Consider the following 18908-nt stretch of genomic DNA (forward strand, 5'->3'; position numbering starts at 1 on the left):
AACTATCATTGGCATTATTTCACAATTCCTCTAGCTCATTGAGTTGGAGCAAACGGTCATTTCTAGCCTTATCAAGATCAAAGTTGAGCCTTTTTATTGCCTAAAGTGTTTTGTGTTCTACCTCAACTGGAAGATGACAAGGTTTCCCATAAATAAGTCTATATGGAGACATGCCTATTAGAGTCTTGTAAGCTGTCCGATAAGCCCATAAAACATCATTCGATTTCCTTGACCAATCTTTTTGGGTCGGATTGACAATTTTCTCAAGAATATGCTTGATTTCCCTATTTGATACCTTGACTTGCCCACTTGTTTGGGGATAGTAGGGAGTAGCCACTTTATGTGTGACAGAGTATTTCAAGAAAAGTTGCTTCAAGAATTGATTACAGAAATGTTTTCCTCCATCACTTATCATAGCCCTTGGCATACCAAAATGAGCAAATATATTTGATTTGACAAATGCAATTACCACGGAGTGGTCATGCATTTTGGTAGCACAAGTCTCAACCCACTTTGACACATAATCAATGGCAACGAGAATATATTGAAAGCCATAAGACATTAGGAATGGTCCCATAAAATCTGTGCCTCATATATCGTAGATTTCAACTACGAAGACTGAAGTTAAAGGCATTATGTCTTTCTTTGACATTGATCCTTACTTTTGGCATCGAACACACACCTTGCAAAAGTTATAGGCATCTCGGTGGATAGTGGGCCAGAAGAGCCCACTTTGAAAAACCTTTAAAGCGGTCTTTTTTCCACTAAAATGCCCGCCACAAGCAATTGTATGACAAAACACAAGGACGCTCGGAACTTCACTTTCCGACACACATCTCCTTATGATTTGATCTGCGCAATAACGAAACAGAATGGGATCTTCCCAATAGTATTTTTGGATGTTAGCAAAGAATCGGTCCTTTTCTTGTTTTTACCAATTAATGGGAAGTTTGCCGGTTGCAAGATAATTAACAATGTCAGCGAACCAAGGCAAATTCCCATTTGAGATTTGAAAGAGTTGTTCAACCGAAAACGATTCATGAATTTCAAGATTTAGAGAAGATTCAACCATTAATCTAGACAGATGATCGGCAATGACATTGTCCGAGCCCTTTTTGTCCTTGATTTCAAAGTGAAATTCTTGAAGAAGTAGGATCCATCTTATCAAGCGAGGTTTAGTTTCCTTTTTCATTAAAAGATGCCTAAGAGCGGCATGATCAGAAAACACAATTACCTTGGATCCTAAGAGATATGACCAAAATTTATCAAGGGCATATACTATGGCAAGTAATTCTTTTTCGGTGGTAGAATAGTTTAATTGGGCACCCGAGAAAGTCTTGCTCGCATAGTATATAGCACATGGTAGTTTACCTACCTTTTGTCCCAAAATAACACCCATTGCGAAGTCGGAAGCATCACACGTAATCTCAAATGGTAAGGACCAATTTGGAGGTTACATGATGGGAGCGGATGATAGAAGAGTGCGAAGTTGATGAAAAGCATTTATGTATGCTTCATTAAAGACAAATGGAGTCTCCTTGGCAAGAAGGTTGCATAAGGGTTTAGTAATTTTACTAAAGTCTTTGATGAACCGGCGATAAAAACCGGCATGTCCTAGAAAGGAGCGGATTTCTCTCACCGTAGTAGGTGGAGAAAATTCAGAAATCAACTCAACTTTCGCTCTATCTACTTCTATTCCTCTTTTAAAGATGACATGTCCAAGCACGATTCCTTCTTGAACCATAAAATGGCTTTTTTCCCAACTTAACACAAGATTAGTCTCATGACATCTTTGAAACATTTTTTTTGAGATTTTGGAGACACGAATCAAATGAGGACCCAAAAACCGAGAAGTCATCCATGAAGACTTCTAAATACTTCTCCACCATGTCCGAAAAAATTGACATCATACACCTTTGGAAAGTGGCAGGAGCATTGCACAATCCAAAAGGCATCCGTCGATAAGTAAATGTACTGAAAGGACATGTGAATGTGGTCTTTTCTTGATCCAATGGATCTAGGGCCACTTAATTATACCCCGAGTAACCATCTAGGAAGCAATAGTATTGTTGCCTAGCCAATCTTTCCAAGATTTTGTCAATGAAAGGTAATGGAAATGGTCCTTCCTAGTGGCAGAATTCAGTTTTCGGTAATCTATGTAAATACGCCACGAAGTGGCGGTGCGTTTCGAAATGAGATCACTCTTAGCATTTTTAACAACTATGATTCCCAACTTCTTGGGAACCACTTGAGTTGGACTAACCCACTTGGAATCAGAGATAGGATAAATGATTCCTGCATCTAGAAGTTTCACAACCTCCTTCATGATAACTTTCTTCATATTTGGGTTCAATCTCCGTTAAGCATCCCTAAATGGCCTTTCATCTTCTTCCATGTGTATGCAATGCATACAAATAGAAGGGTCAATGCCTTTTAGGTCAGCCACACTCCATCCAATGGCTTCTTTGTTAGCTTTAAGCACTTCCAAAAGATCATTCTCTTGGTCATTTTAAAGATTTGAAGCAATGATGACCGGAAGAGTTTCTTTTGGGCCTAAGAAGGCATATTTGAGATTGGATGGAAGAGGCTTAAGTTCAAGAGTAGGAGGAGAGATGAGAGAAGGAACTGGTGGAGTATTAGAGAGTGAAGGAAGAGGTTCTTTCTTGCTTTTCCAAGGTGGGTAATCTAAAGTGGCCACAGAGTCCATCAAAGCATTCACCTTATTTATGGATCATTCCGTGTCAAAAGCACAACTTTCAAACATTTCACAAAGGCATGCCTCAAGAGGGTCTTTAGAGAGAATAGAGGGAAAAGTCTCCTCTATGGTTTCATCTAAGACATCTACTAGGAAACACTCGTCTTCATCTGTAGGATGTTGACTTGCATTAAATACATTAAGCTTAACCATCATGTTGCCAAAAGAGATGTCCATAATGCCGGATCTGTAATTAATGGTGGCATTGGCAGTGGCAAGGAATGGTCTTCCTAGGATGATTGGAATATGATTGGTAAGATTAGGGACTAGTTCAGTATCAAGTACCACAAAATCAACCGAAAAATAAAATTTATCAACCTTAATCAGGATGTCCTCAACAATTCCCCTCGGTTTCTTAATTGATCTATCGGTTAATTGGATTACTACCAATGTTGGCTTCAAGTCCCCTAATCCTAATTGAAAGTAAACAGAGTATGGAATGAGATTAATTCTTGCACCTAAATTAATGAGAGCTCTACGAATCTTTTGGTTTCCAATAACACAAGAAATGGTCGGAACACCTGGATCCTTGAACTTAGGAGGAGTGTTAGACAGAATGATAGAGCTCACTTGTTCTGTTAAAAGCACTTTCTTAAAGTCCCTTCCCTTGCTCTTCCTCTTTTGTGTGCACAAGTCTTTCAAGAACTTTGTATATGGTGGAATTTGCCTAATTGCATCTAGAAGAGGGAGATTGATTTTCACTTGTTTAAACACTTCCATCATATCATGAATTTTTCCTTCTTATCTCCCAAACAATGAAGTCTATCTCAAAGCATGAGGAAATGGAGCTTTTGGCTCATAAGACTTCTCTAATTGGGGAGATGATGATGAAGATGATGGAATGTCCTTTTTGGAACCACTAGCATCCAAGGGAGTAAGAATAGGATTTTGAATGGGATGGATACAGCCACTAGGTTGTGTCAATTCACTATCTTCCTTAGGTACCTCTACCTTATTATCCATTTTCCTACCACTCCTCAAGGTAGTAATTGCTTGAACTTGCTCATTTCTAGAAAATTTCGATGAAGGACTTGCTTGCGCCATAAATTGCCCCTTAGGATTGGTCTCAGTTTGACTAGGCAACTTACCTTTCTCTCTCACATTTAAAGAATTAACTAATTGCCCGATTTGAGCTTCAAGCTTTGCAATTAATTGAGAGTGAGAATGAAACAATTGATTATCTTTTTAAAGATCACCTAAGGCTTGCAAGACCTTGTCCTCAAAAGCGGAACTCTTAGGAGGCACTTGATTTGGATTAGAGTAGGATTGAGAATTTGATGCTTGAGGTTGAGAGTAAGATTAAGAATTTGATACTTGAGGATGAGAATATTGATTCACATTCTGATGATAGAATGAAGGACGGTAACCTTGAGAATTCTGATTTTGATTTTGGAGATGTGGGGGAACATACTTTGCTTGGTAACCTTGAGTTTGATGAGGGATTGCACCATCTCATTGATTTCTCCATGCAAAGTTTAGATGATTTTTCCACCCCGGATTGTAAGTATTGGAATAATGGTTGTTCCCTTGATGAATGAAAGCTGCATTTGCTTGTTCTTGAGACTCACTTGGTATGATTTATCCAAGAGGGCAATTTGAAGTATGGTGAGTGTAACTAAAACATGTCATGCATATTTCATCGGAATGGTGAGGATAAGATTGAATTGCCGGACCTTAATTCAAAAGGAATTTATCAAACCGTTGAGTAAGATTTTTGACCTCAGCGGCAATTTCCATGGAAGAGTCTATTTGATTTAGAGCTTTCTTTCCTCCTACATTTGTTAGATGACCACCCCTAGAAGATGAAGATCTATGTATTGAGTTTTCACTCATTTTTTCAAAGACATGCCAAATTTCATCTTCATTTCTTTCTATGTAGCATCGGCCACAGGAAGCATCAACAATGCTTTTATTAGCATCGGATAAACTTGAAAGGAAATATTAAACTAATTGCCACTTAGGAATGTCATGATGTGGACATTTTCGTAACAAGTCATTCAAATGTTCCTATGCTTTATGAAGGGGTTCTCCTTTTTCTTGTTTAAATTCACGAATGAAAGTTCTCATTGAATAAGTTCGACTCGCGAGATAGTACTTTTTTAGGAACTCTTGTTGCAATTGTGCCCAAGAGGTGATTGTATTTGACTGCAAGTTGTTAAACCAATATTTAGCTTTATTCCGAAGAGTGAAAGGGAAAAGCTTTATTTTTAGGACTTCTTCCGGAATATCCGTGATTTTCATGGTGGAACAAACTTCCAAGAACTTATCTAAATGTTTATAAGGCTCTTCATTGCTCAACCCATAGAAAAGGGGGCATATGTTAATGGTGGAAGCCTTAATCTCATAATGATGAGCACGAAAATTTGGCAATTGATTGCAAGTGGGTGCATTATATTGATTTAGAGTGTAACGATCCCTAAGCACCATTGGAGGATTAAGAGGATTGAGAGGATTGAGAGGAGGATATGACATTGACCTTGCTGATGATATGCCATTTGAGGGTATGCCATTTGAACATATTGTTGTTGTTGCTCACCAATTGGGGGAACAACATTTGGCCTTGGTATCCCTAGATTAGGTTGTTCGACATTAGGATTGATTGGTCGTGGCATTCCCAAGGGTGGATGCACACCTTGAGGATCCACAATATGAACTTGTGGTGGGTGGTGCACACCATTATGATCTACGTGACCAAGATCTACAATGGGATCTTCAATTGGATCTATTGGGTCTTCCATTAAAGGTGATGGAAAATCAAAATTTGGAAGATTAGGATGACTATCCCTAGTACTACCTCTTAAACGCTGAAGAAAAACTTCAAGCTTTTGATTTACAGGAGCAATAGGACGATTAAGTGATTTACGACCATACATGCACTAGGATAAGTCAACACGCCAACACTTCAATTTTTTAACCTCCACATACGATGTTCCCAAACTCCTCAATAATATCAATGTACTTAAAACAAATAAATGCCCCCACACGGGCCGATGCCTTCTACAAGAAGGTATGCTTGGACTTAAAAATAAAACAATCAAATTAAGCCTCCACTTGGGCTGTCCAAAACATGCAAGGTAGTAAACAATTAAGCACAAGAATCAAAGAAAAACTTACAAATAGTCTTAAGCAACTTCAAATTTTTTTTTTTAATTGCTTCAAGGTCCAGTGTTTGCTCCACTTTGCTTCAAGTACCTAATTGACAAATATCAAGTGAGAAAATAAAAATAAAAATGACTTTGAAGTAAATAATCAATAAAGAACTAATGTCTAATTCAAATCTTTAAAACTGTTAAATCCCCGGCAACAGCGCCAAAACTATGGTACGACTGAGCGTGTGCACAAAATAATGCACAACACTTTAGGTTTAGAAATAATGTCAAGTGGACATCATATTTTAAAATTTATAAAACCATTACACACTTATACTATGGAGTATGAAGTGAGTAGGGATCGTCCCAAGAAATCTAAACAATTATAGGTTTTCCATAATTGAATTCTACTTTAGTGCTTATGTGATTGCTAAAAAGGTTTGGTTTTGTGATTAGACTAATTTTAAGCTAAATAATTGCGATAAAATAATGGAGTTTAAAAGATTAAAAAGAGACTTAGGGTGTAGAATTCACCACTAAGCACATTTCCTAACTCACTAACTTTCAACTAATTGGGAAAATAAAATGTATAATCTAAATGTGGTTAATAATTACAATAAAAAGTATGAAACATCAATTTAAAGCTTGAATCATTTACCTAATGACAATTAACTAAGTGTAAATCAATTCACCAATTCAAAGCATGGTCCATCAATTCAATTAGTAATTTCAACTCACATTAATCTAGAGGATAATGTAAATTGTGGCAACAAGCATGGAAATCAAACACAAGTATGGATTGTCTACTTACCTAAGAACGAAAGTGCAATTAAACTAATTAAGCCTGAAATTAACTAAATTCAACAAGAACTTAACCTAATTAAACTAATTGTATAGTGCAATCCATCTAGTAGAAGCAAATTCCATCAAATCAAAACAACAATACAACTAATTAACACCATGTATAGCCATCACAAGAATCAATTAACAAAGAATTCAAGTGTAGAACTTGATTACCAATCACACACACATAAGACAACATGATATTGACATAGATAATCAAATGAAAGAATTAAAATTATATTATTCAAGACTATACATCAAATACAATTAAATCCCCAAAAAGTAAAAAAAGAGAAAAATTAGGTTACACGTTTAGGGTTTATCCAACCCTAAGTTGAAGAATTAGCCGCTCATGGTTGATGGATGCAAGATGTCAACAAGCCCCATCCTTTGATTCATCTGGCTCCTCTTCTTCTTCTCTGAACTTTTTCTCAAGAACCTTAACTTTTTTCCTCTTCGTGTTTTCCAGAGAGAACGATACAGAAAAAAAGTAAAACTTAATAATAAAAATAATAATATTCACCCCTAATTAAAATAATGAAAAAATAACCCTAAAAAGAATGGGCTTGTTTTTCCTTAAGTATTGCGGTAGCAGGATGGCAATCTGCTATTTCTGAAGCCTCCATGTTAAATCTGGACCAGAAATCTTGTAATGTTTCTCCTTTCTTTTGCCTTATAGTGAAAAGGCTAGCAGTACTCTTCTTTTACTTCTTATTACCATAATACTGCGCCAGGAACATAGTGCATAAAGTTTCATAGTCTGGAATAGATTTGTGTGGCCTATTCCTGAACCACTCCAACGCAGCCCCTATTAGACTGGAAGGGAAAACTTTGCACATCCATGGGTTATTGTGATCGTCCAGAGCCATCTTTTGTATGTAGTGATCTAGGTGCCGAGAGGGATCACCCGTACCATCAAACTGGGTAAAAGAAAGCATAGTGAATTTCTTAGGTCTGTCAACAAGGTACACATCGTCAGTGAATGGAGTCTTCACAAAAGATTTCTTATGTTCCTTGGCCATCTCTGCAGGCGTTTGAACTCTCAGGAGTCTCTTTTTATCAAAGGCCTCATTTACTCCTACACCATCTGGAACACTATTAGACCATACCGTAAGCTTACAGCTGGACTAGGCCTGTTCATCCTATATGCGACGAGGAAGATTATCTGAAGCTACCGCCTCAGACCTTGTCCTCTGCTCTTGTTGAACTTCGTAGGGCTAAACTTCATTAAGCCGAACCCCATTGACCTGAGGCTCGTTTTGGTTGGGAGGAGGAGTAGTCTCGTCAACTAGTGGTGGCTGAGGTGTCAACTGAGCCATAGCCGTTTGAAGGGTGTCGTTTTGCTGTTGAAGCAATACAATCTAGGCTACGCTGGTTTCATTCGCCTAACGAAGCGTTTCAAATTGGTGCAAGAACTCTTCTCGCATCTTTCGCATCAACTTCTTTTGTTGATCAGCCACCGTTGATTCTCCGTTCGACATTCCAGATCGTGGAAACAAAAACAATTTGAAACAAAAGTGGGAGTATCTTTCTATACGCTTCCCACAGACGGCGCCAAAGTGTAGGTGCAAAATTTCTCTCTATTAAAATCAATAAAAAGAAAGAATACAACTCATTCAGAACAAGCAAATATAATACTCAAAATAAGTGTATAATGCTCGATAATTTTATTGGAGGTCTAAGCCTCTATTTATAAGAAACAAGGTGGTGGAATTATGGTAGGATTCGCATGACTTGTCCTCCAATCCATTCTATATATGACATTTTTTATAATTACACTCATTTCCTTTTTACAATTCTTTCCATGAAGGACTTTCCTTGCACATGACTTGCTTTCTTTGTTGATTCCTTGGTCTAGCAGGACTGGTCTACCTTTAATTAGGATTGGGATGGATGTGGGCTGATCCAGACGATTTAGCTAATGGGCTTGGAGTTCACCCTTGGCGCCCCGGGCTGTTAACGTTTGGGCTTGGAAAGTGGACCGGATGGCCTGGGTCAACGGTCTACATGGAAGCCAAGACTTTGGTCTGAGCTTGTTCTGCACTGGGTTCTCCCAATTTGGGTTTGACACCGATTGGGCCCTTGCTGTACCTAAGATAATTTTGTAGTGTGATGACGTAGATGATTCTTACTGGAGGGGGATTTTTTCCATCTACACCATTCTTTCCACAAAAAGTGCAATGCAACAATTTAGGCACATAAGACATATCGGAATGTGATGCATCAGGCAAACATGGTTTAGGCATAATAGCAACAAAGGTTGTTTTTCCTTGATTATTAGAAAAATCTTTAACAAATCCTAACGCTGTTTTATTATTCACATCCTTACCCATGTTGATTATCTTAGTCAAACTGTTGTGACTCAAATTGAATCTTTTTAGTTTCTCTTATTCAGATTTCAATTTAATTTCAAGATAATCATTTTTCAAAGCAAGATATTCCTTCAATGAATTAGCAACACTTACCTTATCCTCAAGAAAGATAATCCGCTTCTCAAGCTCAGTGATGACAGAATTACTTTCAACAGCTTTCCTTTTGCCTTCAACAATCTATTTTTTTAGATCTTCATTCTCTCTTTTTGCTAGGATAAGCTCATTCACTAGCTTATTGATTGCCTGTTTGGTCTCCATGGTTTCTTTGACCATCTTTTTCAGTCTTTCATCATCCATTTCAGCTTCTTCAACCTGTTCATTATGAACTTCATTGTTTTCGTTATCTGAACTGTCAGAGTCAAATAAATGAACGACATGATGACTTTTATCAAGAAAAGCGAGATAAGAAAAATCATTAGTATCATCCTGAGGAGACTAATTATCACTTAAAGTAGAATTTTCAGATACAGAAACTTTCATTGCTTTTCCTTTATTCCTATCCTTTTGTTTTTTCCTAGGATTAGGACAAACATTGGATGTGTAACCTTTGCCACCACAATTCCAGCAAGTAAATTCAGTTTCTTTTGATTCTTCTACTTTCTTTTCATTAAACCTAAACTTTGACGTCTTGTCAAAATTTTGAGGATTAGCCATGTTACTTAGTGTGGTCAATACCAAAACATGCAAAAAGAGGTAAAGTGTATAGTGTGGCCATGTTTAAATTTAGAGAATGCCACTACCACTACTAACTATAAATATAGCTAGAGTAAGTAGGGATCGTCCCAAGGGAAATGAGGTGTATTTTTGCTTGGAAATCAATATCGGATTAGTAGGTCGAATGATCAAAAGATGGTTTGATTGGTTAATTAAACTAAGATGCAATTAAAATAGTACAAGTGAATAACAATCAAGAAATAGGGGAAAAGATATAGGAAAGAGAGGTCTTGGGACTTAGAGTTCACCACTAAGCATCACCTTCCTAGACATTCAATGCTTAATAGATCAGGGGGATTATATGTTACAAAGGAAAGTGTGTGCTATTAATTGCATTATCAAGCATGGATGGCCAAGTAAGCATATATTGTCTAGCCAAACTAGTGAATAGCGCAACATATCAAATTAAGCCATTATTCCTTTCTTTAAGTCCACAATTAATGCACACTCATCAATTTAGAAAAATATACTACTTGCATTCATGAGCATGAAACATCAAACAACAAACATGGATTATCCACCTATCTAAGAAAATAAGGCAATTACACTACAACTAAACTAATGACATAAAAATTAAACTAATTAAACTAAGGAGGTGGCACAATCCATCAAGAAATAAGTATGAACCATCAAACAAACCACAAGAGTAATCTATTTAAGCACCATGCCTTGACGATCATTAGATTCATAATATCAACACACATAAACATGCATCAATGTCACAAAATCAAGAAATAAACACATGCACATTCATCCTAGCATACATAGACATATGGATATAATTAAATGATCAATTGAAAGTATTCAACCGCACAAATTATTATAGAAACAAAATATATATAAGATGTCAAGGCAACAAATACAACACAAATTCCCTTTAATTACAAAACATCAAAGTCTAGGAGGAATGCTTAGGGCTTTCTCTAGCCCCAAGAGAATGGTTTAGCCATTCATTGATGTTGTTATCCAATCCTCAAGGGTTATCTTTATGGTAAAAATGATCTTCTTCTTCTTGATAGAAACCCTAGATGAGTGGAAAAACTCTATCAAATGGTGTGTATCTCACTCTAATCTCTAGACTCCTCCCGCCTCTATATTGTATATGGTTCCCCTCTAAAAGTATATGTTCTCTGTCCTCCAAATGGCCAAAATCCTTATATAGGTAGCTCAAATGTCACACCCAATGGTCAGACCTCGTGCATTAGGACCTCCAAATGATTACACCATGAGCACACCTTTTAATTGGCTGTAACTCTGTTTTTCTCGCACTTGAGGCAGTTCGATCGATCACAAAGGTGCTTCGACCGATCTAACTATGGCTGTGCCTCTTTGGAATAATGACAAAGTTGAGATATTTTCGGGATATTTTGGGAAAAGGATAAAAGTGGTAGGTGAGGATAAGATCAAAAATCTTCGATCGATGGAAGGAATGTTGGATCGATCGAAAAGGGAAATTTCTTGAGGATAAAGACAAAATGATCGATCTATCATGGCATGGTTGGAACAATCACTGTGTGATCGATCGGAGCTTGATTCAATCGATCAAAGAGGGCTTCCTTTCATTACTTTGCTTCCACTTTGCTCCTTTTTTCCATTAAGCTTGAGATTGCTTCTTTTATGCTCTAATTCAGCTAAATTGACTTATTTTGGGGATAAGTGCCTAAAAAGGGAAATAACATGAAATTAAACTAAAATGGGAAAATAAGATAGAATAAGGTCCTAAAACGTTCAAGTTTAAGGGGTTTAAATGCGCACTTTTCAGCGCTTATCATTGTTATTTTTTCTCCTCTGTTGCCTTTGCAAAATCTGACTGAATTGCCTAGACAAGAATGTAATATCATCATCAGAGTCATCATTCACAGAATTCTCAACATGTGTAGATTTTAAAGCAAGATTTTTCTCCTTCTGACTTAAATCAAAATTCTGTATCTCAAAAGTTTTTAATGAACAGGTAGTCAAATCCCAAAGTTCAGAGATGGTTTCAACCCTAATCTAGAATCTTTTAGGTAAAGACCTTAAGATTTTCTCACAGATTTTCTTATCACTAACTTTTTTACCTAAGTGATGCAGTTAAGAAATTATTTTAAGAAAACTAGAATAAAAATCAGAAAATGATTCATCTTCTTTCATCACGATGTTTCCAAATTTATGAGAGAGCAACTGAATTTTGGATAACTTCACTTTCGAAGTTCCTTCATGAGTAACCTGCAAAATATCCCAAGCTTCTTTAGCAGTTTTACAATAAAAATTCTAGCATATTCAGATGGAACAACAGAATTAATAATTGAATATAAAACTTTGCCATTAGTATCATTACGCTCAGTTTCAATAGCAGTAAAAACAAAAGTATCTTTTAACTATTTGACTATTTTCCCATCCACAGTTGTATCTACTGTAAGAGGTGTATAGCCAGATTCAACTATTGCCCAAATTTTATTACCAGAATTTTGCAAATAAGCTTTCATCTTTGATTTCAAAAAATTGTAATTATCTCCTTCAAATAAAGGACCACGTTGATTAAAACCACATTCTTTCAACGCATAAGATATAATTTCGAAAACAATTTTTGAACACAAAACAAAACTTTCTAACAAGGATCAACTCAATGTGTAGAGATTGGCTCTGATACCAATTTGTGAGTCGTACGCAGCGGAATGTACTTAAGAAAGTTTTAGATTTTTTAAAACAGATCTGTGTCGTTTACCAACTTTACTTATTTTAGCAATTAAACAGTTAATTACATGCATATAATATAAAATAAAGTATAAAGTTAGAGATGATACCAGGATTATAGTAAGGAAACCTCAGTTGATAAAATACGTCAACTGTTATGGGAAAAACCTCGTGGATTATGCAGTCCAAAGTAAACCAATCCACTATACTTGAAACAAAGTATACCGAACTTTGACTTTGGTTCACGCCCTATCGTTTTACTAAACACCAACTACTGACAATCCTCTGGCTTTGCGACTCCCCGTCCAACAGCAACTTGACCTCAGACTTATGCTTGATATTTGTAGAAGAGTAGCAGGTAGATCAGATAACACTCCTCGAATGCTCCAACACTTTCAAAGTGTGATTGCGTTTACTTCTGTTCTTCAATCATCTGAACTTGATGTAGAAGAAGATTTGTTTTTGTCTGATCGAAGTAGATACAACTGTATGATCACAATCAGGATTTGAACTCTACAACTCTAACCTAACTAGATGAATATGTGTATGTTCTAGGAAGACAATAGAAAAATCAACTTTGATTTTCTGAGAGGGATAAACTTCCTAAGGCTTTGTATGATATATGAATAATGATTAAAATTCATGAATAAACTTATATGTATGACATGGTTTATATAGAGGTTTGCAAAGTCCTATTCCTTCTGAAAATAAAGGAAATTTTGTGCATAAGATTTGGAAGGAAAGCTGGATCAAAAAGGTATTCAATAGAATAAGGAAACTGGAAGCCTGTTGCAATTAGGACTTCTGGAACCGGTTCCCAATCTTGGTACTGGTTCCCAAAGGACAGAGAGTTGTTCTCGAATCTTAACTTCTGGAACCGGTTCCCACTTGACAGAATCCATCCTGAACTTGGATTTTCTGTATTTTTGGAACTTTAAAAATATACCATAAAGGTATTTGTGTCCTAAGTGGGAAACGAAGGCCTAATATATTATTCTTTCCTTGTCGATGATCAACAGTACTTTCCTCTTCTGATCAATTTCTGAATTCCGCAGTCGATGTCAAGTTTGATATAGTAACTGAAATTATAACTCGACTATGACTTGTTTTGTTACTGAAATATGCCAATTACAAAAAAATATCTCACACAAATTGTTCTTGTGTAGTGTAAAAATGGATTAAAATAATATATATTTGTCCAACAAAAGCCGCAGAAATGTCAAGGCTTGTGTACTAAAATTTTAATAATGTATAAGCACTGTTACTCTATTGAACAAAAACTTTATACCTAGTATATCGCTTTAAATTAAAATGCAGCACGAAATATTTACTGACACAGGCTTGAATATGACTGCTTTTATTTATTTATTTATTTATTTTTAATGCTATAAATTGCATACGAATCGAATATGATTACAAAATCTTAGATTTAGTATACATTGCATACGAATCGAATATGAATTTATTTTATTACATATACTTATATGGTCAATCTTATTGAATTTCATCATATTTTATAATATGATTAAATTTGAAACAACGACATTTTAATATGTAATTCAAATCTGCGAAAGAAATATCATATAGCCATTTCTCAAACGTTCCCGTCATCATAAAACCCCTAGTTGAATGAAAATCAAATTTGGTACAAATTTGTCCAGATTCTTAAATTAAGACTATAATAAGGTTATAATAAACATTCAAAGATGGCGGCAGAATTGGTTTTACTAGTTCAATGGCCCAATAAACAGAAAAACATTTTTGAAAGATTAAAAGGAAGACTTGTTATCACGAAGAGTTGTAAGTTGGTTTTTCTAGTTCAATGGCCCAATACTCTAACAGAAAATCATTTTTGAAAGATTAAAAGGAAGACTTGTTATCACGAAGAGTTGAAAGTTGGTTTTGCTACTTCAATGGCCCAATATTCTAAACAGAAAAGCATTTTTGAAAGATTAAAAGGAAGACTTGTTATCACGAAGAGTTGAAAATTGGTTTTACTAGTTCAGCGTCCCAATATTCTAAACAGAAAAACAGTTTTGAAAGATTAAAAGGAAGACTTGTTATCACAAAGAGTTGTAAATTGGTTTTACTAGTTCAATGGCCCAAGAGTTGTAATTTAGTACGTATTTTTATTATTTTTTTTATTTTTAAATTGAAAGATCGGGAGTTGAAGTTCTGTGAGAGATAAAATTGAGTGTATGAATCTAAGTTACACAATTATTTTTAATGAGTGTCACTATTACGTTTCGAGCGAGCTCTCACTCTCGCGCTCTATACGCACTCTAGCTCAAATTATCATTATTTATAATTTAATTCCACCACTCTCACACTTCCGCTCTCGAATTCGCTGTCGCATCTGTTCTCGATTTACGTGACTTAGGTATGAATTACTTGTCATGCTAAAATAAAAATAAAGACCTTTTTTGAAGTCCAATTATATAGCGTGTTCTCCATCAGAGATTAGCTTTTGATGATAATTTTATTATGAATTTTTAATTTAATATATTTATTTTTATATTTTATTTTCTTTAATTAGAGATTCACACTCTCATTTAATATCACATGAGAACTTAAAAATTATTTTCAGTTGGAAAGGTAGAAGAGAAACCTCATCATTTTATTATGTTGACCAAATTGTTGTCAAATGAAAGTGAGTTTTGATGCAAATTTGTCAATATTCTTCAAAGACAGTGATAAGGTTATAAGCATTCAATGATGGCAGCACACTTGGTTTTACTAGATCAGTGGTCCAATATTTTTAACCGAGAACATTTTACGAAGATTAAAACCAAGACTTGTTACCTCTAAGAGTTGTTAATTAGTGATAATTTTTTTTGTACTTTCTAAATTGATAGATATGAGGGTTTAAGTTCAGTTAGAAACAAAATTGAGATTATAAATTACCTGTCATGGTATAAAAATAAAACAAAATTTAATTAAAAAACGTGTTTAAATTGGTTGAAGCTAAAATGGGTTTTTTTTTATAAGCGAGGTCACAACATTTATAATAGAGCTCAAAATGTTTGTGTTATTGCTTTTAATTTCTTAAGGTCCCACCCAAAGAATGCATACAAATCACATTTGATTAAATTATTAAATTGTTTTGAGCCGTTGTAATTAGTGAACTAACATCTAATATATGAACTTTAATTTTGATTAAACTTGATCACCAAGTGGCACATGTTCTTTTAGATCTTGCAAGGAACTCTTTCAACTACTAGCATGGTACAAGGAAATGACGGCATATGTATTTTTTAAAATTTAAAATATGAAAAAAAGGAAAGAAACCTAATTTTCTTTGTTATATTTAAAATTCAGAAAGAAAACGTCTCCTTTTATTATATATTGTGTTAAACCAGTGATTGAAAAATGTACATTAATATTATATACACTGAAGTGATCTCTTGCATATTAAAAAAATAAAAATAAACATAATGACCTATGAATGTCATCTAAAAAAAGATTTAAGTACTAAAAAAAGACATAACAATCAGTTACTCATCATATACATATATTATTCGTGATATTTGAAATTTGTTCAATTGTGTATTTGACCAGCAGAAGCACAGAGATCAATAACAAAGAATAGCCAAACTGATAAAAATAACATTTAGATGAAAGGATCAAACTTAAAATATTCAAGCAAGGCAGTCAAACGGCAGTGGCAAGACAAAAAAAAAAAAAAAAACAATAAAAGAGACCATGATCCATTTAGCCTCTCTCTCTCTCTTTTTTATATACACACTCTGAGTAGATAACTTGTTCTTAGGGAGATATCTAGAATTAACTCTCCAGACCAAGAAATTATGGTGTTCTTATTGGATATTCTATTTTACTCTCTCCCTCCATTGTTCTTCTCGGTAGTCATCCTTTTCAAATGGCTGTCCACCGTAAAAACCCAAAGAAATCCACCTCCTTCTCCACCAAAGCTACCAATTATCGGAAACCTCCATCAACTTGGTGTGCTCCCCCATCGTTCTCTCCAATCACTAGCTCAACAATATGGACCGATCATGCTGCTACACCTCGGCAGCAAACCGGCTCTCATCGTCTCCTCTGCAGATGTAGCTCGTGAGGTCATGAAAACCCACGATGTCATCTTCGCAGGCAGACCTAAATCAAGCATTGCCAGCAGACTTTTCTATGGGAAGGACGTCGCATTCACTCCTTACGGAGAGTATTGGAGGCAAGTAAAAAGCATTTGCGTGCTCAACCTTCTGAGTAATAGGCGAGTTCAGTCTTACCGTAGAGTGAGAGAAGAAGAAACAACCCTTTTGACCGAGAAGATCAAAAGGGCTTGTTCTTCTTCTTCGGTGGTGAATTTGAGTGAAATGTTTGGTTCACTTACTAATGATGTAGTGTGTCGGATAGCCTTGGGGAGGAAGTACAGTGAAAGCTCGAACAGTGGTAGAAATTTTAATGAGATTTTGGGGGATATTGGGGAACTAACGGGCGTTTTCAATGTGGGGGACTATATTCCTTGGCTTGTGTGGTTGAATCAAATTAATGGTTTGAATGCTAAAGTGGAGAGAGTTTTTAAAGAGGTGGATGAATTCTTGGAGGGTGTAATTGATGATCATATGGACAGGAGTGTTGATGAAGCTAAAAAACAACAGGACTTCGTGGACGTCTTGCTTGAAATTCAAAGAGAAAACATGGATGACTTCTCTTTTCAAAGAGACACTATCAAAGCACTCATCTTGGTAATTTTTTGCTATACTTACTAACTGTTCTTGGGCTTTTTTCAGACCGCCGGATGTGCGCGGTGCGCGCGCACGGGGCCGCGCGGGTGCCCTGGTGCCCTCTCTTGGCTGCGTCGATGCCGGTTTTGTCTTTGTTCATTCTTCTTCGTTCAGTCTCCGAATCAAGTGATTTTTAATTTTTTGCCTTCTATCTAATGATGTGCCGGTAGCACTCATAATTTTCTAAAAATTACCGTTTTGCTCCTAAGACTAAAATTGTTTGTTTTTAAAACGTCGCTTCCGTATTTTGTTTTTTTTAAAGTTTCGTGGCTTAATGGAAAGCCATGTTTGTGTCTTAGGGATGACGTACATTTCTTGAGACTTTATTTACATGTGAAATGATTATTTTGCCCTTGGGGGCATACTTGGTCTATTTTTACCCTTTTGCTTCCGCATTTGTTTTCTTTTAGTTCCATGGCTTCATGGGAAGTCATGTTTGTGTCTTAGAAATACCGAATATCCCCATAGACTTTGTTTTTGTTTCTGCTTTCGCATTCTAGATACGTTATTGGGTCAACTTTCGGGTCACATTGACGTATCCGGAAACCCATGAGGCACCGGAATTCTAAGTCTTTTTCAATTAGACCAATCCTTGGAGTTAAATATTTATTTTCTGAAGTAACCTCTGTTTATATATCTTTTGTTTCTTGTAGGATATGTTTTCTGCTGGAACTGAAACTACATACACAGCTCTAGAATGGACGATGACACAGCTTATGAGACATCCGAAAGTCATGAAAGAACTACAAAATGAGGTGCGAGGGATAGCCAGAGGCAAGGTAGAAATAACCGAGGATGATCTTGAGAAAATGCAATACTTGAAAGCAGTGATCAAGGAGTCTATGCGATTACATCCTCCGCTACCATTACTAGTTCCCAGGGAATCAACCCAGGATGTCAAAGTAATGGGCTACGACATTGCAGCTGGGACACAAGTGTTCATCAATGTTTCAGCAATTGGGAGAGACCCATTGTCGTGGGAAGAAGCCGAAGTTTTTCGGCCAGAGAGGTTCTTGAATTCTTCAATAGATTTCAAAGGGCACGACTACGAGTTGATTCCATTTGGAACTGGCCGGAGGGGTTGTCCAGGCATCCACTTTGCCATAACTATCTATGAGTTTGCATTAGCAAATCTTGTGCTTAAGTTTGATTTTGCATCTCCTGGTGGGGACAGTGAAGAGGATTTTGACATAACTGAAGCTCCTGGTATAAGTATCCACAAAAAAAATCCTCTAATTGTTGTTGCAACTCCTTGTTCTCTTGATAGTGTACTTACTACATAATGGATGGAAATTGTACTGGCTAAACCTTTATAGCGATGAATGGAAATTGTACTAGCCAAATGTAGAAAAAATAAGTGCGTGCTTATATATGAACATGATAAATAAAGAAAAATAAAATGACAGTTTTTTTTTTTTTAGTAACCATCTATAAATAATGCAAGAATTAGAAACGTATTGAGGCGAGACTTAATTCAGAGTCTTTAAGAGTGCTCTTGTCCACTAAGAGCATGTTACTGGTGGTACATGGCCTTTGTGTAAGGATACATTGGTAGCCTTCAAAATGTGCACTAGGAGAGAATAAACTGCAAAATGTCTTCCTTAATTTCTTTAGGGCATGTTTGGCAATCGTTTTCATTTTACGTTTTTGTTTTCATCTGAAACTGAAACAATAATTTTGTCGCGAGTGTATTCAATAGGGATTAGAAATTTAGTTGTAA

At 35.9% G+C, this 18908-nt stretch overlaps 1 protein-coding gene and 1 pseudogene across 1 annotated transcript; both read left to right on the top strand.

Moving 5' to 3' along the window:
* Positions 1 to 4718: 4718 nt before the first annotated feature.
* Positions 4719 to 4816, top strand: LOC132305822 (small nucleolar RNA R71; annotated as a pseudogene).
* An 11040-nt stretch (positions 4817 to 15856) lies between these two features.
* On the top strand, positions 15857 to 18517 carry LOC132302295 (cytochrome P450 736A117-like). The gene is made up of 2 exons (XM_059799138.1): positions 15857 to 17149; positions 17842 to 18517. The coding sequence occupies exons 1-2, from the start codon at positions 16253 to 16255 to the stop codon at positions 18469 to 18471; spliced, it is 1527 nt and encodes a 508-aa protein (XP_059655121.1). The 5' UTR covers positions 15857 to 16252; the 3' UTR covers positions 18472 to 18517.
* Positions 18518 to 18908: the final 391 nt, after the last annotated feature.

The sequence above is a fragment of the Cornus florida genome, unplaced genomic scaffold (assembly GCF_030987335.1).
Source record: "Cornus florida cultivar Cherokee Brave unplaced genomic scaffold, ASM3098733v1 CherokeeBrave_3.0.0_Hap2_Chr04, whole genome shotgun sequence".
Lineage (NCBI taxonomy): Eukaryota > Viridiplantae > Streptophyta > Magnoliopsida > Cornales > Cornaceae > Cornus > Cornus florida.